The 25,278-nt window shown below is 46.7% G+C and overlaps 1 protein-coding gene across 5 annotated transcripts in view; it reads left to right on the top strand.

Moving 5' to 3' along the window:
• LOC129830793 (tumor protein D52-like) overlaps nt 1–21,154 on the top strand; it is a 29,845-nt gene extending 8,691 nt beyond the window's left edge. Inside the window, exons 2-8 of one of the 5 annotated variants that reach the window (XM_055893521.1) lie at nt 13,727–13,851; nt 13,943–14,091; nt 15,493–15,594; nt 19,293–19,319; nt 19,784–19,825; nt 20,570–20,618; nt 20,838–21,154. In XM_055893521.1, coding sequence (XP_055749496.1) covers nt 13,727–13,851; nt 13,943–14,091; nt 15,493–15,594; nt 19,293–19,319; nt 19,784–19,825; nt 20,570–20,618; nt 20,838–20,975 — 632 coding nt within the window. In that variant the 3' untranslated portion in view covers nt 20,976–21,154. Of the gene's footprint in view, nt 1–13,726; nt 13,852–13,942; nt 14,092–15,492; nt 15,599–19,292; nt 19,320–19,783; nt 19,826–20,569; nt 20,619–20,837 lie in introns of those variants that run through there. The other 4 variants (XM_055893523.1, XM_055893524.1, XM_055893525.1 and 1 more) reach the window with 4 other exon arrangements.
• The last annotated feature ends 4,124 nt before the right edge of the window (nt 21,155–25,278 follow it).

Here is a 25,278-nt window from a genome sequence, read left to right as displayed (position 1 = left end):
TAACAGGATAGGACTTGTCAGATTCCTTGTCATGTCAGCTGTAATGGAATGCCCATTCCATACTTCTATCCCTGAAGGGTCTGCTCATCTCTGTTGATATTACTTGACATAACTTCCTTCAAGTCAGTTCCCTGATCAAAGACTAGGCCTGTATGAGAAGGATCACAGAAGAAAAGCCTACAGTCTCCCATCTTTCATCTTAGTCAGTTGTTAACTTCGTTATTATTCTCGAGGCAAGACCCCTTGATAGCCACATTTCCTTACTGTACAGGGTTCCATGGACAGGATTACTGTACAGGGTTCCATGGACAGGATTACTGTACAGGGTTCCAACAACACCGTGCTGTAAACTGTTGCCATTGTGAATTCATTACAGGGTCTATTTCTTTGTGAATTTTCCATCAGAGTGTGAGATTTGGCCGGGCTGTCGACTGTCTGTAAATTAAAGGTGGCCCAGTGGGCCTGGGAGGCTGGGGGAACACTAACATTACAGTCAGCTGTAGGGGGGCCCAGTGGGCCTGGGATGGCTGGGGGAACACTAACATTACAGTCAGCTGTAGGGGGGCCCAGTGGGCCTGGGATGGCTGGGGGAACACTAACATTACAGTCAGCTGTAGGGGGGCCCAGTGGGCCTGGGATGGCTGGGGGAACACTAACATTACAGTCAGCTGTAGGGGGGCCCAGTGGGCCTGGGAGAAAAGAAGAAAAAAAATAGTAATGTAGAGCAGGAAGATCCCGAAGGAGAAGGGCCTGAAGAGGAAGCTGCAGCTGCAACATAATTCTAAGAAGGGCCTGAAGAGGAAGCTGCAGCTGCAACAGAATTCTAAGAAGGGCCTGAAAAGGAAGCTGCAGCTGCAACAGAATTCTAAGATGGGCCTGAAGAGGAAGCTGCAGCTGCAACAGAATTCTAAGATGGGCCTGAAGAGGAAGCTGCAGCTGCAACAGAATTCTAAGATGGGCCTGAAAAGGAGGCTGCAGCTGCAACAGAATTCTAAGAAGGGCCTGAAGAGGAAGCTGCAGCTGCAACATAATTCTAAGAAGGGCCTGAAGAGGAAGCTGCAGCTGCAACAGAATTCTAAGAAGGGCCTGAAAAGGAAGCTGCAGCTGCAACAGAATTCTAAGGGCCTGAAAAGGAAGCTGCAGCTGCAACAGAATTCTAAGATGGGCCTGAAGAGGAAGCTGCAGCTGCAACAGAATTCTAAGATGGGCCTGAAGAGGAAGCTGCAGCTGCAACAGAATTCTAAGATGGGCCTGAAAAGGAGGCTGCAGCTGCAACAGAATTCTAAGATGGGCCTGAAGAGGAAGCTGCAGCTGCAACAGAATTCTAAGATGGGCCTGAAAAGGAAGCTGCAGCTGCAACAGAATTCTAAGATGGGCCTGAAGAGGAAGCTGCAGCTGCAACAGAATACTAAGAAGGGCCTGAAGAGGAAGCTGCAACAGAATACTAAGAAGGGCCTGAAGAGGAAGCTGCAGCTGCAACAGAATTCTAAGACGGGCCTGAAGAGGAACCTGCAGCTGCAACAGAATTCTAGCTCATAGATTACCTCACCAAAATATATATTAAGCCCAATGAAAGTTCCCCTCTTACCCTTGAAGTTCTTCAGTATAACCTCTCTAGTAAGGTTACCATGGGGTGATGAGCCCCCAGCATAACATTTGAAATCGCAGGGCTTACCACTCTGCAGTGTCACATGGTCCCCCTGGCTGTGTCCAGTGTCCCATGGTCATGGGTTGATGTGCCCCTTTGGTGTGGAGAAATCCCTGGCCTCTTTGTCTCCACACTGTCTGGCTTCCCTCCTGCCAATGACTGACTGTGGCTAGCCACAGCTGTGCTGGGTCTGGGCTAGAGAGTCGTCTTCCAGCCAGCCAATGTCCCATGATTCCTGTTTTGGCCCCACTACCATGTGACACGGATGATTCCTGTTTTGGCCTCACCACCATCATGTGACACGGATGATTCCTGTTTGGGCCTCACCACCATCATGTGACACGGATGATTCCTGTTTTGGCCTCACCACCATCATGTGACATGGATGATTCCTGTGTTGGCCTCACCACCATCATGTGACACTGATGATTCCTGTTTGGGCCTCACCACCATCATGTGACACTGATGATTCCTGTTTGGGCCTCATCACCATCATGTTCATGTGACACTGATGATTCCTGTTTGGGCCTCACCACCATCATGTGACACTGATGATTCCTGTTTGGGCCTCACCACCATCATGTGACACTGAGGATTCCTGTTTGGGCCTTTCCACCATCATGTTCATGTGACACTGATGATTCCTGTTTGGGCCCCACCACCATCATGTGACACTGATGATTCCTGTTTGGGCCTCACCACCATCATGTGACACTGATGATTCCTGTTTGGGCCCCACCACCATCATGTGACACTGATGATTCCTGTTTGGGCCCCACCACCATCATGTGACACTGATGATTCCTGTTTGGGCCTCACCACCATCATGTGACACTGATGATTCCTGTTTGGGCCTCACCACCATCATGTTCATGTGACACTGATGATTCCTGTTTGGGCCCCACCACCATCATGTTCATGTGACACTGATGATTCCTGTTTGGGCCTCACCACCATCATGTTCATGTGACACTGATGATTCCTGTTTGGGCCCCACCACCATCATGTGACACTGATGATTCCTGTTTGGGCCCCACCACCATCATGTGACACTGAGGATTCCTGTTTGGGCCTCTCCACCATCATGTTCATGTGACACTGATGATTCCTGTTTGGGCCCCACCACCATCATGTGACACTGATGATTCCTGTTTGGGCCTCACCACCATCATGTGACACTGATGATTCCTGTTTGGGCCTCACCACCATCATGTGACACTGATGATTCCTGTTTGGGCCCCACCACCATCATGTGACACTGATGATTCCTGTTTGGGCCTCACCACCATCATGTGACACTGTGAGTCTGTAATAATCTACTAATGGATTAGAGGCTGTGGTGTATTAAACACTTAAAGAACGTCTTTGTTCCAGTCTGACCATGATGGCTGCTGTTTTGTGTGGGCGGGGTTGTGGAGGGGAAACCACAACTTGGGTTGAATCAAGAAGATAACCTATGCCTAAATGGAGAAGCTGCATGGATTCAAAAACAGTTAGTCTATTACTCAATTTCCTCTAATGGTAAAACAAGTGTACAGTTATACTAGTTGGGTAGGAAGTGTGTCTATTCAGCTTACAGGGTGCTTTCCCTGTAAGATGACCCGTGACTGAATTTTGCTGTGTATTTTCATGTAGGCTTGTTTACGTGCGTGTCTCTAGGCTGTTCTGTAATGTCATCTTATTGAGTGATGCATGCTTTGGCAGCCCGCCAACAAGGACCAGTCAGGAAAACAAACATCCGGGACCTGTAAAATGATTCTCACTGACTGCAGAGAGAATGAAGAGACCAGGTTAACCTGTTCTTGATTTTTATATTTGTGTGTGTGTGTGTGTGTGTGTGTGTGTGTGTGTGTGTGTGTGTGTGTGTGTGTGTGTGTGTGTGTGCCTGCCTGCCTGCCTGCCTGCCTGCCTGCCTGCCAGTGAGGAACTTGCTGATTGGAAGCAGTGTAAGGCCTCGTTGTTACCAAACTCGATCACAGCATTGCAATACTGTAAGAGACTCTCTGCTTCATATATCCCACTGGTCCCTATTCTCTACAAAGGAAATCGTGCAGGCTAGTTAAATAGTTCAAAATCCAACACCCATGGTTGCTAGGACATATGACCCTTACCAAGACAAAGTCAGCCTCATTGGTCTACTGGTTGTATGAATGTGGGATCTATCATCGCACAACTGTCCCAGAGTTTATTTGGATAAGGCTATTTCTTTCTCGCACAGAACGACAAGCTGACCAATAGAACATGTAAACTAGTCTACTAGGTGGGATAGTAGATTGACATAGGCTAGTGCTTTTGCTGTTCGTTACTCGTCTTGTTGGCTGAGGGAAAAGTTTAAATAAATCTTCAAATGCGCATCGGAATTCGGTAAGAATTCCTCGAGTTGCATGTTCTTTTAATATAAATTAGCATAATCTAAATGTGATTCCTGTCATTCTGAGCACCTTGGGTGGACGCCCTTATCAGGTAATGCACCCAATGCATGTGAGTCTGGTAAATTTCTCAAATGTCTGGTAAATTTTAAATGCTGCTGGTCAAATGTCCGGCGCCACATTTTCTTAACGGAAACCCTGGCCTGTACTGTACACCAGCTCAGGTGTTGTATAGGCTATCAGTATCACGGACACATACAGTGAGCTCAGTATTGGGACACTGACAATTTTTGTTATGTTTTGGCTCACTACTGAAATTATACAATGACTATGAGGTTAAAGTGCAGACTGTCAGCTTTAATTTTAGGGTATTTTCATCCGTATCGGGTGAACCGTTTACAAATTACATCACTTTTTGTACGTAGTCCCCCCATTTTAGGGGACCAAAAGTTTTGGAACAAATTCACTTACAGTGCCTTCGGAAAGTATTCAGACCCCTTGACTTTTTCCACATTTTGTTACGTTAGTTTTATTCTAAAATGGATTAAATAAAAATAAATCCTCAGCAATCTACACACAATACCCCATTAAGACAAAGCGAAAACAGGTTCTTTGAATTTTTACAAATGTATTAAAACTAAAAAACATATATTATTTACTTAAGAATTCAGACCCTTTGCTCTGAGACTCGAAATTGAGCTCAGGTGCATCCTGTTTCCATTGATCATCAGCATTGAAGGTCCCCAAGAACACAGCGGCCTCCATCATTCTTAAATGGAATGTTTGTAACCACCAAGACTCTTCCTAGAGCTGGCCGCCTGGCCAAACTGAGAAATCAGTGGAGAAGGGACGTGACCAAGAACCCGATGGTCACTCTGACAGAGCTCCAGGGTTCCTCTGTGGAGATGGGAGAACCTTCCAGAAGGACAACCATCTCTGCAGCACTCCACCAATCATGAAAACCTGCTCCAGAGCGCTCAGGACCTCTTGGGCGAAGGTTCACCTTCCAACAGGACAACGATCCTAAGCACACAGCCAAGACAATGCAGAAGTGGCTTCGGGACAAGTCTCTGAATGTCCTTGACTGGCCCAGCCAGAGCCCGGACTTGAACCCGATCGAACATCTCTAGAAAGACCTGAAAATAGCTGTACAGCAACGCTCCCCCTCCAACCTGACAGAGCTTGAGAGGCTCTGCAGAGAAGAATGGGAGAAACTCCCCAAATACAGGTGTGCCAAGCTTGTAGCATCATACCCAAGAAGACTCAAGGCTCTAATCGCTGCCAAAGGTGCTTCAACAAAGTACTGAGTAAAGGATCTGAATACTTATGTAAATGTGATATTATTTTTTTATTAGCGAAAATGTTTATGCTTTGTCATTATTGGGTATTGCGTGTAGATTGAGTACATTAAAACACGTAAGGGGGCTGTAACGTAACAAAATGTGGAAAAAGTCAAGGGGTCTGAATACTTTCCGAAGGCACTGTATGTGTCTGAAAGTAGTAAGTTAAGTATTTGGTCCCATATTCATAGCATGCGGTGACCATCAAGCTTGTGACTACAAATTTGTTGGATGCCTTTACTGTTTGTTTTGGTTGTATTTTAGATTATTTTGTGCCCAATAGAAATAAATGGTAAATAATGTACTTTTATTTTGTAGTCACTTTTATTGTAAATAAGAATAGAATACATTTCTAAACACTAATACATTAATCTGGATGCTACCATGATTACGAATAATCCTGAATGAATTGTGAGTAATGATGAGTGAGAAAGTTACAGATGAACGAATATCATGCCACCTCCCCCAAAAAATGTAACCTCCCCTGTTATTGTACTAGTATGTCCTGGGGGCATGATATATGAGCTTCTGTAACTTGCTCACTGCATTGGCAGGACATCAAGGCTACGGCTCTTTCCACACGCAGCTGTCTGTACAGTAACATGTAACATGTCATTTAACATGTCATTTTTTAAACCTTTATTTAACTAGGCATGTCAGTTAAGAACGAATTCTTATTTACAATGACTGCCTACCCCGACCTAACCCGGATTGGCGCTGGGCCAATTGTGCGCCGCCCTATGGATCTCCCAATCACGGCCGGTTGTGATACATCCTGGAATCGAACCAGGGTCTGTAGTGACGCCTCTAGCACTGACATGCAGTACATTAGACCGCTGCGCCACTCGGGAACCCAGTACAGCCTAGCTCCCTGGTCTCTCTGGTCAGTAACAGTACAGCCTAGCTCCCTGGTCTCTCTGGTCAGTAACAGTACAGCCTAGCTCCCTGGTCTCTGGTCAGTAACAGTACAGCCTAGCTCCCTGGTCTCTCTGGTCAGTAACAGTACAGCCTAGCTCCCTGGTCTCTGGTCAGTAACAGTACAGCCTAGCTCCCTGGTCTCTGGTCAGTAACAGTACAGCCTAGCTCCCTGGTCTCTGGTCAGTAACAGTACAGCCTAGCTCCCTGGTCTCTGGTCAGTAACAGTACAGCCTAGCTCCCTGGTCTCTGGTCAGTAACAGTACAGCCTAGCTCCCTGGTCTCTCTGGTCAGTAACAGTACAGCCTAGCTCCCTGGTCTCTCTGGTCAGTAACAGTACAGCCTAGCTCCCTGGTCTCTCTGGTCAGTAACAGTACAGCCTAGCTCCCTGGTCTCTCTGGTCAGTAACAGTACAGCCTAGCTCCCTGGTCTCTCTGGTCAGTAACAGTACAGCCTAGCTCCCTGGTCTCTCTGGTCAGTAACAGTACAGCCTAGCTCCCTGGTCTCTGGTCAGTAACAGTACAGCCTAGCTCCCTGGTCTCTGGTCAGTAACAGTACAGCCTAGCTCCCTGGTCTCTGGTCAGTAACAGTACAGCCTAGCTCCCTGGTCTCTGGTCAGTAACAGTACAGCCTAGCTCCCTGGTCTCTGGTCAGTAACAGTACAGCCTAGCTCCCTGGTCTCTGGTCAGTAACAGTACAGCCTAGCTCCCTGGTCTCTCTGGTCAGTAACAGTACAGCCTAGCTCCCTGGTCTCTGGTCAGTAACAGTACAGCCTAGCTCCCTGGTCTCTCTGGTCAGTAACAGTACAGCCTAGCTCCCTGGTCTCTGGTCAGTAACAGTACAGCCTAGCTCCCTGGTCTCTGTTCAGTAACAGTACAGTGTAGCTCCCTGGTCTCTGTTCAGTAACAGTACAGTGTAGCTCCAAGCTGGACAGTCTGAACTGGATTAGCAACTTGCTATAATCTGGGACACTGCAGATTACGCCTGCTTCCATCTCACGGGCCTGCCCTATCCCGGGCCTGAGCTTGTCATGTGACCAACCGACAAATGGAACCTCGTATTTTCTTAGATGGCAGGGGTGTGCAACGGAGGGAGGGAGGGAGGGGAGGGGGAGAATGACCAGGGCTGGATACTGGAGCTGGAAGATTGGTATAATTATCACAGAAGAGCTCCTGCACGCCATAAACTCTAGCTAGCCTTGCAGCTTCATGCTCTTTTACTTTAAAAACCTCCTTATTTGTGCTGAATCAGAATCTGTGGATGGCAGCAATCCACCAGTGGCCTTTGCGATTATTTACAAGAGACAAGCCTAGTTACCGGGTGACTGACTGTGATTGTGGTGGTTGGTGATTGCAGCGTCGGCAGAGAGCGAAGGGGAAAGGTAACTCATTAACACCACAGAACGGCTGTAGTGATGCCGCCTCAGCCTCCCTGTCAGGCTGCTTGTCATATGAGCCTGCAGCAGAAAGACAGACCCAGAGACGGACGGACGGACAGACCCAGAGACAGACGGACAGGCTAGGAGGCTAGCCTTGGCTGGAGCTGTGTGTGTGTGTGTGTCCGACTGCAACACACACATACTGACATATAACCCACACGACACACTGTCACAAAACACACACACACTGTCACGTAACACTGCCACACACACACAACAGAAGTGCCGTGCGCTACCAGACCAGGAGACAGGAGAGGACAATCAGAGCAGTGAGTGAGTTGTGCCCAAGTTGCATGCGCCCTATCACATGCAGGCAATTAGTGGCAGCAGCAGCGGGGTTCTATGAGGCGTTGTAGTGGGAGCCCGGCCAGCTAGCCAGCCACCTAACCCATCCAGGCAACAGCCATGGACCCTCTGGAGCAGGAATACAAGTCTCCGTTTGACTTTGAGCAAGGGGTGAATAGCAGCTACCTCTATCTGTCTCCCAGCTTCAATGTTACACCACCGGGCTCACCGCAAGTGACTGTCAGAGCCAGAGGTAACCAGAGCAGTGTGTGGGGGAGTGAGTGAGGAACTTTGTATTTGTTATAGGGTGTTTGGAAAGGGAACGAGCGATAGAGGGGGTGGGAGGGGGTCATGTGAGAGAGAGGGGGATGGATCATTTGAATTTCTTGATTTGTGAGAGTGTGGGCGGGGGGTGTTTGTGTGTGTGTGTGACTGCGTACTTTTGCCATCACATCCTGACCTGTTGAGTAAGAGGGTCTGTTTGGAGCAGATGTCAAACAGACTTAGTTCTGACAAGCCCACAATGAACACACTCCTAGAAAGAAACCTAGAATGGTTTCAAACCTAAAGTGGTTTAGTCAAACCTAGAGCGGTTTATTGGCATCGCAGGAGCTTGGTCAAGCCATGAGAAATACTCTACAAAGATGGTATCATAGGCAAATCCCTTTAAACAAACATTAGTCAAAGAATGAATAACAAAGAGTTTAAGTGACTCTTAACTATGCTGGCAGTCGTGTGTGTGTGTGTGTGTGTGTGTGTGTGTGTGTGTGTGTGTGTGTGTGTGTGTGTGTGTGTGATAAAGGCTAGAAAAATCATGCATTGAAGAAAAAAAAAACGTTATTAAAAATAATATACTTTTAAATTGATTCAATTTCAGTGAATTTCCTGGTTTGAGAGAGTTGGTTAAATAGGAAGTGAGCCTGTTGTCAGTACAAAAACCAAGGCCATGTAAGGTAGAAACCCCCATGATCTGGGATGAGGGTGTAGGTTACACAGATCTGTCACTGTCAGCAGTATGGAGACCTGGACCGCTGACACCTGAGTGGCACTGCCTTGTCATCAAGAGGAGGGAGGAGAGACAATAGAAAGGGAGAGGTCAGGAAGAGGTGAGAGTGTAAAATATCTTGAGCATTTGATCTCATTTGATTAAGCATAGATCTACACAGTTTTCTCTCTCATGGAAATGGGATTTTCCAAACTGGGTACATTTCTGTTAGATTGATGCTATTGTGAGCGACATTGATGAGCATGCTTCTACTTGTTAACACTTGTTCTTGAGACCAGCCAGTCTGTTCTGTAGCCTATTAGTGAGAAAGTCACTCTTCACTCTGTTGTTCGTCTTACTTCCTGTCCCTTACCCTGGAACTAACTGTTCAAGTCAAAAAGGATGGATTGATGGAATAGTACATCCTGTTTAGTCCTGATCCTGTACAGCCCTCCAGACAGTAGCTAACAAACACCAGCCGGTAACACTTTGAAGCCTACATAGGGCCTACACAAGAACTGCATAACAACATCATATAATACATACGTAAACAGTAGCCTACATAAGAATTTTCATAAATGCTTATGTCAACAACCGCAAATTGATACTTCCGTTGTCACGATAATTTCATTTGTGTTATGAATGTGTTATGAATATGTTATGTATGGGTTATGAATGGGTTATGAGTGTGTTATGTATGGGTTATGAATGTGTTATGTATGGGTTATGAAGTCCTTATGTAGGTATCATTCAAATAAAGTGTTACCACTCAGGGTATCCTTTTTGATTTGACAGTATCATTTATCCAGCAGTACCTGTCGGTGTTACGTAGTTAGTTTTCTTCTCGTCAAATCAAATGTTATTTGTCTCATACGCTGAATACAACAGGTGTAGACCTGACAGTGAAACGCTGAATACAACAGGTGTAGTAGACCTTACAGTGAAATGCTGACTACAACAGGTGTAGTAGACCTGACAGTGAAACGCTGAATTCAACAGGTGTAGTAGACCTTACAGTGAAACGCTGAATTCAACAGGTGTAGACCTGACAGTGAAATGCTTACTTACGAGCCCCTTATCCAACAATGCAGTTCAAGAAATAGAGTTAAGAAAATATTTACTGAATAAACTAAAGTATAAAATAAAAAGTAACACAATAAAATAACAAGGCTATATACAGGGGGTACCGGTACCGAGTCAATGTGGAGGCTATATACAGGGGGTACCGGTACCGAGTCAATGTGGAGGCTATATACAGGGGGTATCGGTACCGAGTCAATGTGGAGGCTATATACAGGGGGTACCGGTACCGAGTCAATGTGGAGGCTATATACAGGGGGTACCGGTACCGAGTCAATGTGGAGGCTATATGCAGGGGGTACCGGTACCGAGTCAATGTGGAGGCTATATACAGGAGGTACCGGTACAGAGTCAATGTGGAGAATATATACAGGGGGTACCGGTACAGAGTCAATGTGGAGGCTATATACAGGGGGTACCGGTACAGAGTCAATGTGGAGGCTATATGCAGGGGGTACCGGTACCGAGTCAATGTGGAGGCTATATACAGGAGGTACCGGTACAGAGTCAATGTGGAGAATATATACAGGGGGTACCGGTACAGAGTCAATGTGGAGGCTATATACAGGGGGTACCGGTACAGAGTCAATGTGGAGGCTATATGCAGGGGGTACCGGTACAGAGTCAATGTGGGGGCTATATACAGGGGCTACCGGTACAGAGTCAATGTGGAGGCTATATACAGGGGGTATTTGATACATTTTTTCGGCAGTCTTATGGCTTGGGGTTAGAAGCTGTTAAGGAGCCTTTTGGTCCTAGACTTGGAGCTCCGGCACTGCTTGCCATGCGATACTAGAGAGAACAGTCTATGATTTGTTATCTATCAAGTCTGGAAGTATGTTAGGAATGTAAGGAGGAGATGCTAGTGTCTGGCTGTAGGAATGTAGGGGGAGGCAAGGAGGTGATATTGTGGTCGACCACACTAAGGAAAATAAGGTAATTCCATCTCTTTTAAGTCAGATTCATCCCTGGTTTTGTATCAAGTAGCTCCAACCACATTTCTTCATGCTTTCATGAATGGCAATCGAAACCATAAGGTACTGGGACAATCAACCATCATCCAAACAGGTACCAACCACAGACCCAAGCCAGCTGTGATTCTGTATGTGAACTTCTGTAACCATAGCAACAGTTTTATATATAATCCTAATCAATTATAGGAAACTACTGTAACCATAACAACAGTTAACCCTAATCAACTATAGGATCGGAGGTCCTAATACACTATATATACAAAAGTATGTGGACACCACTTCAAATTAGTGGATTCAGTTATTTCAGCCAAACCCGTTGCTGACAGTTGTATAAATTTGAGCACACAACCATGCAATCTCCATAGACAAACATTGGCAGTAGAATGGCCTTACTGAAGAGCTCAGTGACTTTCAACGTGGCACCGTCATAGAATGACACCTTTCCAACAAGTCAGTTTGTCAAATTTCTGCCCTGCTAGAGCTGCCCCGGTCAACTGTACGTGCTGTTATTGTGAAGTGGAAACATCTAGGAGCATCAACGGCTCAGCCGAGAAGTGGTAGGCCACACAAGCTCACAGAACGGGACCGCTGAAGCTGAATCATCCGTCTTCTGCAACACTCACTACAGAGTTCCAAACTGTCTCTGGAATCAACATCAGCACAATAACTGTTCGTTGGGAGCTTCATGAAATGGGTTTCCATGGCCGAGCAGCCGCACACAAGCCTAAGATCATCAAGCGCAATGCCAAGCGTTGGCTGGACTGGTGTAAAGCTCACCGCCATTGAACTCTGGAGCAGTGGAAACGCGTTCTCTGGAGTGATGAATCACTCTTCAAATCAAAATCAAATCAAATTTTATTTGTCACATACACATGGTTAGCATGTGGTCTTCACCATCTGGTAGTCCCGAAGGACGAATCTGGGTTTGGTGGATGCCAGGAGAACTCCTATCTGCCTGAATGCATAGTGCCAACAAAAGTTTTGTGGAGGAGGAATAATGGTCTGGGGCTGTTTTTCATGGTTCGGGCTAAACCCCTTAGTTCTAGTGAAGGGAAATCTTAACGCTACAGCATACAATTACATTCTAGACGATTTTGTGCTTCCAACTTTGTGGCAACAGTTCTGGGAACGCCCTTTCCTGTTTCAGCATGACAATGTCCCCGTGCCTAAAGCAAGGCACATACAGAAATGGTTTGTCAGTGATCGGTGTGGAAGAACTTGACTGACCTGCACAGAGTCCTGACCTCAACCCCATCGAACACCTTTGGGATGAATTGGAATGCCGACGGCGAGCCAGGCCTTAACACCCAACATCAGTGCCCGACCTCACTAATGCTCTTGTGGCTGAATGGAAGCAAGTCCCTGCAGCAATGTTCCAACATCTAGTGGAAAGCAATCCCAGAAGAGTGGAGGCTGTTATAGCAGCAAAGGGGGGGACCAACTCCATATTAATGCGGCAGGTAGCCTAGTGGTTAGAGCGTAGGGTCAGTAACCGAAAGGTTGCTGGATCGAATCCGCGAGCTGACAAGGTAAAGATCTGTCGTTCTGCCCCTGAACAAGGCAGTTAACACACTGTTCCTAGGCCGTCATTGTAAATAACAATTTGTTCTTACTGACTTGCCTAGTTAAATAAATAATAATATATATATTTTTTTTTATTGAATGATTTCGAGGAGCAGGTGTCCACATATTTTTGGTCATGTAGTGTATCACATCCATGATTCACACTGCACAGGCCAACACGAGATTTTGCCAATCAGAGGAAGTTAGGGACAGTGGCTCCCGATTGGCGCAGCGGTCTAAGGCGTCACTACAGACCCTGGTTCGATCCCGGGTTGTATCACAATCGGCCATGATCGGGAGTCCCATAAGGCGGAGCACAATTGTCCCAGTGTCGTCTGGGTTAAGGCAGGGTTTGGCCGGGGTAGGTCGTCATTGTAAATAAGAATTTGTTCTTAACTGACTTGACTAGTTAAATAAAGGTGAAATAAAATAATAAAAAAATCAACAGAATGTGATATTGACAGTAGAGTATATTAGTTACCTAGTATTTACATAGTTATTTGCGTTGTTATTCCACTTGGCAGTGTGTCTTGTTGATTGACAGCTCTGTTTTGAACTACCTCTGTTTCTCTCCTACTTCCTCAAAATGGCTCTGTCCAGAAAGGTTATTCATGTGTTGTCTTTCCTACAGCGTACAGCCCTGACTGGCTGCTCAAAGCTCAGTGTCAGACATCCAAGTAGATTTGGGTATATGTGTGCGTCCCCCTGGGCTAGTGTCCATCTTCAGAGGCTATGTCTTAATCTAGCTGGTCCTCCAACTCCCATCATCCACCCCCTGTGGACCATCTTTTCTTTATGTCTTCATCATCTTCCTCCTCTTCAGAAGAAGAGATACTACTCAGGTTGACAGCTGATGTTGCCATGTGAGGACAGGAAACCCTTTGAGTGTGAGGATGTCTCTCTTAACTCTTTCTTTCTCTTTATCTCTCCCCCCCTCTCTCTCTCTCTCCTCCCCCCTCTCTCTCTCCTCTCCCTCTTTCTCGCTCTCTCTCTGCCCTCTCTCTCCCTTCACTCTCTCTCCTCTCTCTTTCTCTCCTCTCTCTCTCTCTCTCCTTTCTTTCTCTCCTCTCTCTCCCCCTCCTTTTCTCTCTCTCTTCTATTCTCTCTCCCCCTCCCTCTCTCTCTCCAGGTGCTGTGAGACCAGACTCTATCCCAGAAATAGGGGAGGATGCAGTGACGTCAGTGACCGTGTCCCCTTCCATCCCCACCCTGACAGAGGAGGAGCAGGAGGAGCTACGAGAGGAGCTGCTCAGGGTAACCTTTCCTTAGACCTAAAGAGTTTCTTTAGTCTTTTCTCCCACCACGTCTCATCAGGTCTCCCTGTCTTTCTCCATATCTCTCGAAGGTGGAGGATGAGATCTTGACTCTGTCTCAGGTGCTGGCAACTAAGGAGAACCAGTTGGCAGACATCAAGAGGAAGCTGGGCATCACTCCTCTCAACGAGCTCAAACAGAACCTCAGCAAGAGCTGGCAAGAGGTCACCACCTCTACAGCGTACGTGGCTGTACAAACACACACACACACACACACACACACACACACTGTTCTGCAGAGTCGGTTCTTACATGCTGACTAGTCAGGGAATTAATGTGTACATACACTTTCTTCTCTCGCTCTCTCTCTCCTGCTCTCTCGCTCTCTCTCTCTCCTGCTCTCTCTCTCGCTCTCCTGCTCTCTCTCTCTCGCTCTCCTGCTCTCTCTCTCGCTCTCCTGCTCTCTCTCTCTCTCCTGCTCTCTCTCTCGCTCTCCTGCTCTCTCTCTCGCTCTCCTGCTCTCTCTCTCGCTCTCCTGCTCTCTCTCTCGCTCTCCTGCTCTCTCGCTCTCTCTCTCTCTCTCCTGCTCTCGCTCTCCTGCTCTCACTCTCCTGCTCTCGCTCTCCTGCTCTCTCTCTCTCCTGCTCTCTCTCTCTCCTGCTCTCTCTCTCGCTCTCTCTCTCGCTCTCCTGCTCTCTCTCGCTCTCTCTCTCGCTCTCCTGCTCTCTCTCGCTCTCCTGCTCTCTCTCTCTCCTGCTCTCTCTCTCTCTCCTGCTCTCTCTCTCTCTCCTGCTCTCTCTCTCTCCTGCTCTCTCTCTCTCTCTCCTGCTCTCTCTCTCTCTCTCCTGCTCTCTCTCTCTCTCTCTCTCCTGCTCTCTCTCGCTCTCCTGCTCTCTCTCGCTCTCCTGCTCTCTCTCTCGCTCTCCTGCTCTCTCTCTCTCGCTCTCCTGCTCTCTCTCTCTCGCTCTCCTGCTCTCTCTCGCTCTCCTGCTCTCTCTCTCTCGCTCTCCTGCTCTCTCTCTCTCTCCTGCTCTCTCGCTCTCCTGCTCTCTCTCTCGCTCTCCTGCTCTCTCTCTCGCTCTCCTGCTCTCTCGCTCTCCTGCTCTCTCGCTCTCCTGCTCTCTCTCTCTCTCTTTCTCTCTCTCTCTCGCTCTCTCCTTCTCTCTCTCGCTCTCTCCTTCTCTCTCTCCTGCTCTCACTCTGCTCTCATTCTCTCTCCTGCTCTCTCTCTCGCTCTCCTGCTCTCTCTCTCGCTCTCCTGCTCTCTCTCTCGCTCTCCTGCTCTCTCTCTCGCTCTCCTGCTCTCTCTCTCGCTCTCCTGCTCTCTCTCTCGCTCTCCTGCTCTCTCTCTCGCTCTCCTGCTCTCTCTCTCGCTCTCCTGCTCTCTCGCTCTCCTGCTCTCTCGCTCTCCTGCTCTCTCCTTCTCTCTCTCTCTCTCTCTCTCTCTCTCTCTCTCTCTCCTGCTCTCCCTCTTTCTCACTCTCGCTCTCTCCTGCTCTCGCTCGCTCTCTCTCTCTCTCTCTCCTTCTCTCTCCTGCTCTCGCTCGCTCTCTCTCTCTCTCTCTCCTGCTCTCTCTCTCTCCTTCTCTCTCTCGCTCTCTCTCTCCTGCTCTCACTCTCTCTCCTGCTCTCACTCATACAGCTATAAGAAGACGTCAGAGGGCCTGTCTGTGGCCGGTCAGAAGGCCACAGCAGCCTTCAACAACATGGGCTCAGCTATCAGCAGGAAGTTTGAGGACGTCAGGTGAGGCACACATATTACATGGCACCCTATTCCTTTTATAGTGCACTACTTTTGACCAGTACCCAATGGGGTTATGGTAAAAAAATAGTGCACTATATAGGGGCCTGGTCAATAGTAGTGTACTATATAGTGAATAGGGTTCCATTTCAGATGCACGCCAAAGACAGGCTCTTTTATACCCCAGAGAGAAGTCCTGTACCCTACCCCAGTCACCTTTACCCTCTATCCCAGTCACCTTTACCCTCTACCCCACTCACCTCTACCGTCTACCCCAGTCACCTCTACCCTCTACCCCAGTCACCTTTACCCTCTACCCCAGTCACCTTTACCCTCTACCCCAGTCACCTTTACCCTCTACCCCAGTCACCTGTACCCTCTACCCCAGTCACCTGTACCCTCTACCCCAGTCACCTGTACCCTCTACCCCAGTCACCTTTACCCTCTACCCCAGTCACCTTTACCCTCTACCCCAGACACCTTTACCCTCTACCCCAGTCACCTTTACCCTCTACCCCAGTCACCTTTACCCCAGTCACCTTTACCCTCTACCCCAGTCAACTCTACCCCAGTCACCTTTACCCTCTACCCCAGTCACCTTTACCCTCTACCCCAGTCACCTTTACCCTCTACCCCAGTCACCTTTACCCTCTACCCCAGTCACCTTTACCCTCTACCCCAGTCACCTCTACCCCAGTCACCTCTACCCCAGTCACCTTTACCCTCTACCCCAGTCACCTTTACCCTCTACCCCAGTCACCTTTACCCTCTACCCCAGTCACCTTTACCCTCTACCCCAGTCACCTTTACCCTCAACCCCAGTCACCTCTACCTGTTTTCTCTCTCCTGCTCTCTCTCTCTCTCTCTCTCTCTCTCTCTCTCTCTCTCTCTCTCTCTCTCTCTCTCTCTCTCTCTCTCTCTCTCTCTCTCTCTCTCTCTCTCTCTCTCTCTCTACCCAGCCACCTCTACCTTCTACCCAGCAACCTCTACCCTCTACCCAGCCATCTCTATCCAGACACCTCTACACACTACCCAGACACCTCTACCTTCTACCCCAACAACCTCTACCCTCTACCCCAGCCACCTCTACCCCAGCCACCTCTACCCTCTACCCACTACCCAGCCATCTTTACCCACCCACCTCTACCCTCTACCCCAGCCATCTCTACCAAGCCACCTCTACCCTTTACCAAGCCACCTCTACCCTTTACCAAGCCACCTCTACCCTTTACCCAGCCACCTCTACCCTCTACCCCAGCCATCTCTACCAAGCCACCACTACCCAGCCACCTCTACCCTTTACCAAGCCACCTCTACCCTTTACCCAGCCACCTCTACCCTTTACCCAGCCACCTCTACTCTCTACCCAGCCACCTCTACCCCAGCCATCTCTACCCCAGCCATCTCTACCCCAGCCATCTCTACCCCAGCCATCTCTACCCCAGCCACCTCTACCCCAGCCACCTCTACCCCAGCCACCTCTACCCCAGCCACCTCTACCCCAGCCATCTCTACCCTCTACCCCAGTCACCTGTACTCTCTACCCTCTACCACAGTCACCTTTAAGTACTACCCAAGCCACCTCTACCCCAGTCACCTCTACCGCAGCCACCTGTACCCTGTACCCTCTACCCCAGCCACCTCAAACCTCTACCCCAGCCACCTCTACCCCAGCCACCTCTACCCCAGCCACCTCTACCCCAGCCACCTCTACCCCAGCCACCTCTACCCCAGCCATCTCTACCCCAGCCACCTCTACCCCAGCCACCTCTACCCCAGCCACCTCTACCCCAGCCACCTCTACCCCAGCCTCCTCTAACCTCTACCCCAGCCACCTCTACCCCAGCCACCTCTACCCCAGCCACCTCTAACCTCTACCCCAGCCATCTCTACCCCAGCCACCTCTAACCTCTACCCCAGCCATCTCTACCCCAGCCTGGCCCATCCCTTGGTCATTAGCACCAATGAGACACATTGGAATAAAATGTGATATTTCTCCTACTAACATTCCTGAACTAATAATACTAGCTAGTACTGCTGATTTACAGTGCATTTGGAAAGTATTCAGACCTCTTCAATTTTTACACATTTTGATAGGTTTCAGCCTTATTCTAAAATGGATTAAATACCAATTTTTATAAATGTTTGAAAAAAATAAGTATTCAGACCCTTTGCTATGAGACTCGAAATTGAGCTCAGGTGCATCCTGTTTCCATTGATCATCCTTGAAATGTTTCTACAACTTGATTGGAGTCCACCTGTGGTAAATTCAATTGATTGGACATGATTTGGAAAGGCACACACCTGTCTATATAAGGTCCCACAGTTGACAGTGCATGTCAGAGCAAAAACTAAGCCATGAGGTTGAAGGAATTGGCCTTAGAACTCTTGAGACAGGATTGTGTCGAGGCACAGATCTGGGGAAGGGGACCAAAACATTTCTGCAGCATTGAAGGTCCCCAAGAACACAGTTGCCTCCATCATCCTTAAATGGAAGCAACCAAGACTCCTACTAGAGCTGGACGCCCAGCCAAACTGAGCAATCGGGGGAGAAGAGCCTTCGTCAGGGAGGTGATCAAGAACCTGATGGTCACTCTGTCAGAGCTCCAGAGTTGCTCTGTGGAGATGGTAGAACCTTCCAGAAGGACAACCATCTCTGCAGCACTCCACCAATCAGGCCTTTATGGTAGAGTAGCCAGATGGAAGCTACTCCTCAGTAAAAAGTACATGACAGCCCGCTTGGAGTTTGCCAAAAGGCAACTAAAGGACTCTCAGACCATGAGAAACAAGATTCTCTGGTCTGATGAAACCAAGATTGACCTCTTTGGCCTGAATTGCGTTACTTCTAGAGGAAACCTGGCACCATTCCTACGGTGAAGCATTGTGGTGGCAGCATCATGCTGTGGGGATGTTTTTCAGCCGCAGGGACTGGGAGTCTAGTCAGGGTCAAGGGAAAGATGAACCGAGCAAAGTACAGAGAGATCCTTGATGAAAACCTGCTCCAGAGCACTCAGGACCTCAGACTGGGGGCGAAGGTTCACCTTCCAACAGGACAACAACCCTAAGCACACAGCCAAGACAACGCAGGAGTGGCTTCGGGACATGTCTCTGAATGTCCTTGAGTGGCCCAGCCAGAGCTCGGACTTGAACCCGATCGAACATCTCTGGAGAGACCTGAAAATAGCTGTGCACTCCCCATCCAACCTGACAGAGCTTGAGAGGATCTGCAGAGAAGAATGGGAGAAACTCCCCAAATACAGGTGTGCCAAGCTTGTAGCATCATACCCAAGAAGACTCAAGGCTGTAATCGCTTCCAAAGGTACTTCAACAAATTACTGAGTAAAGGGTCTGAATACTTATATAAATGTACGATTTCAGTTTTCTATTATGGGGTATTGTGTGTAGATTGATGTGGGGGGGAGAAAACTATTTAATCCATTTTAGAATAAGGCTGTAGCGTAAGAAAATGTGGAAGAAGTCAAGAGGTCTGAATACTTTCAGAATGTACTGTATGAACATGGAGCCCGTATCCAAATAATGGTGAATTTGCAGCAAGATGGTTTGATAAATGTCAGCTAAGCTTCTCCCTGAAGTTTGCTACTGATTTCTATAAAGCATAGAGTGCAGGGAGAAAACACATACTAATCTATCTTATCTTCATTGTTTGTACATGTCTTTAATACAATTCTTGGCCTTTACAGATTGCAGTCTATTTCCAATTCCTTTGGGTAAGACTGTCCCCGCTAGTGCCGTTAGTCAGTCAATTCATACAACGTCATTTTGGATGCTGCTGAGATCATTACTCTCCAGGCAGTCTTGTGGAGTGTATTAATCCACTGCCTACTCTCTGTAGTGTTTATGACTATTCTCTCTCTCTCTCGCACTCTCTCCTGCATGGGGTAACTGTGCTGGGGTGATTTTTGAGTTTGTGTGAGGATTCATTCAAGTGATTGAATGGTTGTCTATGTAAGCCTACATTTCCATTCAGGGCTATGGTAACTGATCCACGTTGTCATGTCTGTCACCTCAACATGCTCTTTACAGTCACTCATCAATAATAGATTGATCACTGGGATAATAGACACATGGAATAAAGGATGTATGGATGTGTGTCTGTACCTCTCCACACTAACAGCGGTGCATTCTCATTCTTCGCTAATCTCTCTCTCTCTTCTCTGATGCTGTCGGATAGCATACGCTCTCTACAGCATTCTGCTAGTATGCCTGTAATGAGGTAAGGGAACACACACACACACACACACACACACACACACACACACACACACACACACACACACACACACACACCCAAACCGCGGTGTTCTGGAACCCTCTACTCCTCTGTGGCACCTTTTGCAACAACGTTTTGTAGCATTGCGGACTTGAAAAACTGGCATAAGTTCAGGATGGTAGAACTGTGAAGGTGTTTTATGGAAACTGCTGAGTTGTACCTTTAGGTCACGGTGGCACTGCCAACACCCCTCTAGTCTATAGGGATTGAGGTGCTTTGCTGCCATAAAAACGTATGGTTATTTCCTTGTCCTTGTATTTGTACTGTTTTACCCTCTGGACAGTCGTCTATGTGATCTGTGAATAGAAGAGGATGGAATGTAGCCACTCTAGAATCACTAGTTGTTAACCCGACAGCCCATCCAGGCTGGTTAGTTAACGTTTCCTATGAACACAATGATGATACATGTGTGTCCTTTGTGTGTCAATGTCCCTGACCTCCGACCTCTCATCTCTGCTTTCTCAAGAGTCCTCTAGGTGTGGTGTTCATGTAAGAGTGTGGTGTCTGTTAGGGAGTCATTTTGGACGCAGCCTATTTCCTACGTAGTGCACTACTATGGGCCCTGATCAAAAGTAATGGACTATATAGGGGAATAGGGTACCGTCTCAGACACTGCACACCTGTCTCTGGGCGATATCACTCCTCCTCGTACCTCTCTACTCACATCAGGTGTCACTGTCTTCACAGGAACACACCCACCTTCAAGTCGTTTGAGGAGAAAGTAGAGACTTTAAAGGTAATGGATGAGAGAAGTGATGAAGAATTTCTCAGTACATTTTGGAGGAGCCATAAAATATGTATCTTTCAATATTTGGGGAGAACTTTATCAGAACAAAACAGACAATATAAAGTAAATCATTCATCCGGTCAGTTCATTTATACATTCATTCATACATTTATTGGTTCCTTCATCAATTCACTCATTCAACACCTGTACGTCTTCCTCCTCCTGCAGGTCAAGATGAGCCCGGCGGCGTCTCAGGGTGACTTTGGCGACGTGTTGACCTCTACAGCAACCTCTGACCCGTCTGTTGTCGTGGAGAAACAGCCAGAGGCCACGCCCATCGCCCTCCAGGAAGAACATCTCCAGTGAGACCAGCCTGACCTTTCACCCCTGACCCCTAGCCAGATTGACATCCGCTGGAACTATACTCTCTCTCACTCACACCTCCCGTCTTCACCTCCTCTCGCTACAAACCCACACAACAGATCCAACAACCAAAATAAATAAACAAAATGATGAAAATATTGTTGTGACACCGTAACACTTAAGTTTGTGTGACTGTGTGTTTGTATTAGAATGGACGTGGTTTAGGAACCTGCACAAGGAGAAGACAATACATGGCACACAAAGGATAGAATGTGTCACAGCCAAGGGTGCTTTATTCTGTTTATTAATAGCACAGAGCTCTTATATTTGCATGTCTTTGAGTTGGAACAGGTATTTTGGAGGGTACTTCAATTTCCCATTTTATTCTTAATCACTGTACTACTTTAAGATTTGATAACTAGAGAACGCATGGTCCTCTAACACCTGAAGTGATGGGCTCGGTCTCATACCATTTATTTGGTAACATTACTCTCACCGATATCTTCAAACCGTGTCCATCTCTGTCTGAATAGCACTAGTAATGTGGTGTCGAGCACAGCTGAGTAGAGTTAATCCCAGATCAGTGTTGCTCACACACTTCTCTCACAGTTTAACCACAGGGGGGGTGGTCTAAATCTGACCTCCATGCAGTTCATAGTGCTCAACTCTGACATTCGAGAGGGTGTGCCAATGCATTCAGATCCGTGTGAAATGGTGGTCACAGCAGCAGATGCATGGGTTCCTATTATGATGTCAGCAGGCCTTAACTCTTCGTCGGGTCTATATCACTCACTGCCTCGCGTGGTGGGGCCAAAGTCAATATTGGACCACTTGTCTCGTTGGTATCTGTGAGGGACTTGGCTATTTTCTCTCTGCTTGGAATGCTGAAACAGGATAGTCACTGGATGCTGTGTACTTCTCTACTGGTGAATGATATATGAATGGTATTTTTATTTTTTTTCTACTCTCAAAGTATATCCATATATTGTGTGATAATACATTTTTGGCATTTACATTATGTGAGGGGATGGCTTCTGATTAAAAAATTCTGTAACCAATTTTTTTTTTTTTTTTTTTTTTTTACTACAGACTACATTGGTGATGATACATACAGCCTTGGACACTAGTGAGTATTTGTGGTAAATACATGCCTGATGCAAGTCCTCCCCTACTGGAAGACGACTGGGCACATCATGGATTTATTGAGGAAGTGAAAACTTTATTAAGAAAAGCCTTGGTTCCACCATTAAGAATTAATTATGGCTAGTAAAATATCTTGTCCTCATTTAACCCAACTGCTAGGGCAGTAGGCCAGGCTGTAGGCCAAGCTGTAGGGCAGTAGGCCAAGTTGTAGGACAGGCTGTAGGGTAGTAGGACAGGCTATAGGGTAGAAGGACATGAGGTAGTAGAATAGGCTGGTAGTAGAATAGGCTGTCTGGCAGTGGGGCAGTAAGGCTGTGGGACAATAGGGCAGTAGGACAGGAAAGTAAGGCAGTTGGACGGTAGGTCAGTAAGGGTGTAGGAGAATAGTAAAGCAGTAGGACATTAAGGCAGTAGTAAAGATGTAGGGTTGTATGGCAGTAGGACAATAAGGCAGTACGACAGTAAGGCTGTTCACTTGTGTGTTTAATCATTAACTTTTTCACAGATATACCTCTCAGGAAAGGGGGTTTCCCACCTCGTTGTGGGCACAAATAGTTTCTGTCAGATTATCTGTATGATAAAAAGTATTTGATAGAGACTGCCAGATAGGCCTTCAACAGCCTCCTCTGATCTGGTCTGTAACTGGAATGCTGACGTCTCTTATTTTCTCATTAGAAAGGTTGTGAGAGATGCTGAAAGAGACACACAAAGACAGGGCATTGTTCAACTACACTCTTGTTAATAAAGAACACACATCTGGGATTTTTTTTGTTGTAAATGTTGTTTCCCCATTTTAGGAGGTATGAGAGGAGAATCTATTTTTCATCCATTTTTTTTTTCCTTCACATTTTATCTGTACCAAAACATGATCACGAGGAATCCTTAGATCCACTCTGGTGTCACACTGTCAGAGACAATAGTAATGTCACTGTTTCATAGAAGGATGTTCGGAGGGCATGACAGGTTTCAGGAGGTGGATAAGAAGCTTAGAAGTTGTCCGGAGGACATGTGTGCCAATGGCCACATAGATATACAGTACTATAGATATATGAATAATAGATATCTTCTTTCCTTGGTTCATTTTGAAACATTTTTTTTTTTTTTTGTAATGTCTGTAGAAGTTTAAAGATGCCTATGGTACTGAGGACTAACATGACTGAAAGTGAATAGAGCAGGGTAACACCTGCCGGTATAGTTCAGAAGTTATCGATGATACAGTACATTCAATATTTTTGGGAGCGGTTGTGTTTCATTTTGGAGCTACACTCTTTGTCTGGGTTTACTGAACCTGCCTGGGATTCTAGAACGTAGAACTTTCTAGAACCAACTTGATTAGTGGGAGTTCTGTTCTGGAACTTCAGAGTCTATACTGGGCACTTGACATCACTCACTGTGTTGCTAAATGTGTGACATCTTAAATATGGCTGCCTTGAGGAATGTGTGACATCTTAAATATGGCTGCCTTGAGGAATGTGGGAGATTACCATTAACAAAACAGCCTGCCCTTGATTTGAGTCTTAATGGTTAATTGGATTTGTGATAACATTTCAGTCTGGCCTGGTCTGTATTTAGGAAAGCATTTACACTATGTTAATCTATGAGAACGTATGAACTGCTTTGGTTTTGTAAAGTGCCATATTTACTGAATATATTACATTTGTTGACTGTAGAGCTGGATACAAGGTTGACTCAGCAAAATGACAATGCCAGCAGCAACACCGCAGATATTCATCTGAGTGAGATGCAACACTCTTCTCTCACACAGTCGCGCGCTGTATCTGCATGTGCACGGGTTGGCTTCACGCTGTTACAGCATGGTAGGTACGGGATCAAAACAGTTGATCCTCGCGGCTTCAACACTTTTAGTTGTTGAGGAAATTGACGCGCAATGCCGTTAACTTTCTGCGCTCTACTAGTCAACCTTTTCGTTTTCACGCCTATATTTCATCATTTAAGCCCAGGTGCTTCTGAATGCATTGTGTATGTTTGCAGAACACAATATTAAGGGTTGAGTGAATGTCACTTAAATGAATGTATATATGATGAGTCATGAACGTGTATCTTCATGGTGGATTTTGTTTGTTTGAATAGACAGAGCGTCAGTTGAGTAATTGTGCACTTCACCTGTTTTGGGTTAGCTATAGTAATAAAACGGCCACGCTTCACTCTAGTGGGTTGCCGATGATGACGATGATGCTTTGTCTGCACAAACTGCTTATCTACTTTACTTGTATGTCTAGATGCCAAATAAAACATAACAAATGACACTTCACTTGTGTGTGTGTTTGGCCCTGGGATATGCAGAGTGTACAAAATATTAGGAACACCTGCTCTTTCCAAGATTTATTTTCATTTAGCAGACGTTGCAATCGCTCTGGATAACATGTGTTTTAGCATTTCGTTGTTCTTGTGCTGGTCCCCCGTAAGGATTGAACCCACAACCCTGGCATTGTAAGCATCATGCTGTACCAACTGAGCCACACGGACCAAGTGAATCCAGGTGAAAGATATGGTCCCTTATTGATGTCACTTGTTAAATCCACTTCAATCAGTGTAGATGAAGGGAAGGAGACAGGTTAAAAAATAATTTTTAAGCTTTGAGACAATTGAGACATGGATTGTGTATATGTGCCATTCAGAGGGTGAATGGGCAAGACAAAATATTTAAGCGCCTTTGAACGGGGTATGGTAGCAGGTGTCAAGAACGCTGCTGTAGAGTCAATAGCCTGTCGAATTGAGGCTGTTGAGGGCAAAAGGGGGTTCAACTCAATATTAGGAAGGTGTTCCTAATATTCTGTCCACTCAGTGTACAATGACATAGTGTATTACCACCCAAAACCACCAGATGGCAGTGTGGAACAAAAACCTCACAAATAGTTTCATCCCAGATTTGCTCCAAGCCATCTGCTATTGTATTGACCTTCATGGTCAATAAGAAGGAACTAGTGGCTGTATCTAGAGCTATAGAACTATAGAGGTGAGACTAATGTGTATCAACAAGCTGCAGGACTGTTTCTGTTCAGTTTTTGAAAAGGGAATATGTTACATTTAAATTATTCAGAAGACCTTTATCATGATGGGATTAGAATGGTGTTATATGGGAGAGAGAATTTGTTTCTCTGTATGTATTAAATATCATTAGGCCACAGATCACACCCTCTCT

The sequence above is a fragment of the Salvelinus fontinalis genome, chromosome 32 (genome assembly GCF_029448725.1).
Source record: "Salvelinus fontinalis isolate EN_2023a chromosome 32, ASM2944872v1, whole genome shotgun sequence".
Lineage (NCBI taxonomy): Eukaryota > Metazoa > Chordata > Actinopteri > Salmoniformes > Salmonidae > Salvelinus > Salvelinus fontinalis.
Note: the sequence above shows the minus strand (reverse complement) of the source record. Positions and strands in the feature narration are given on the sequence as shown.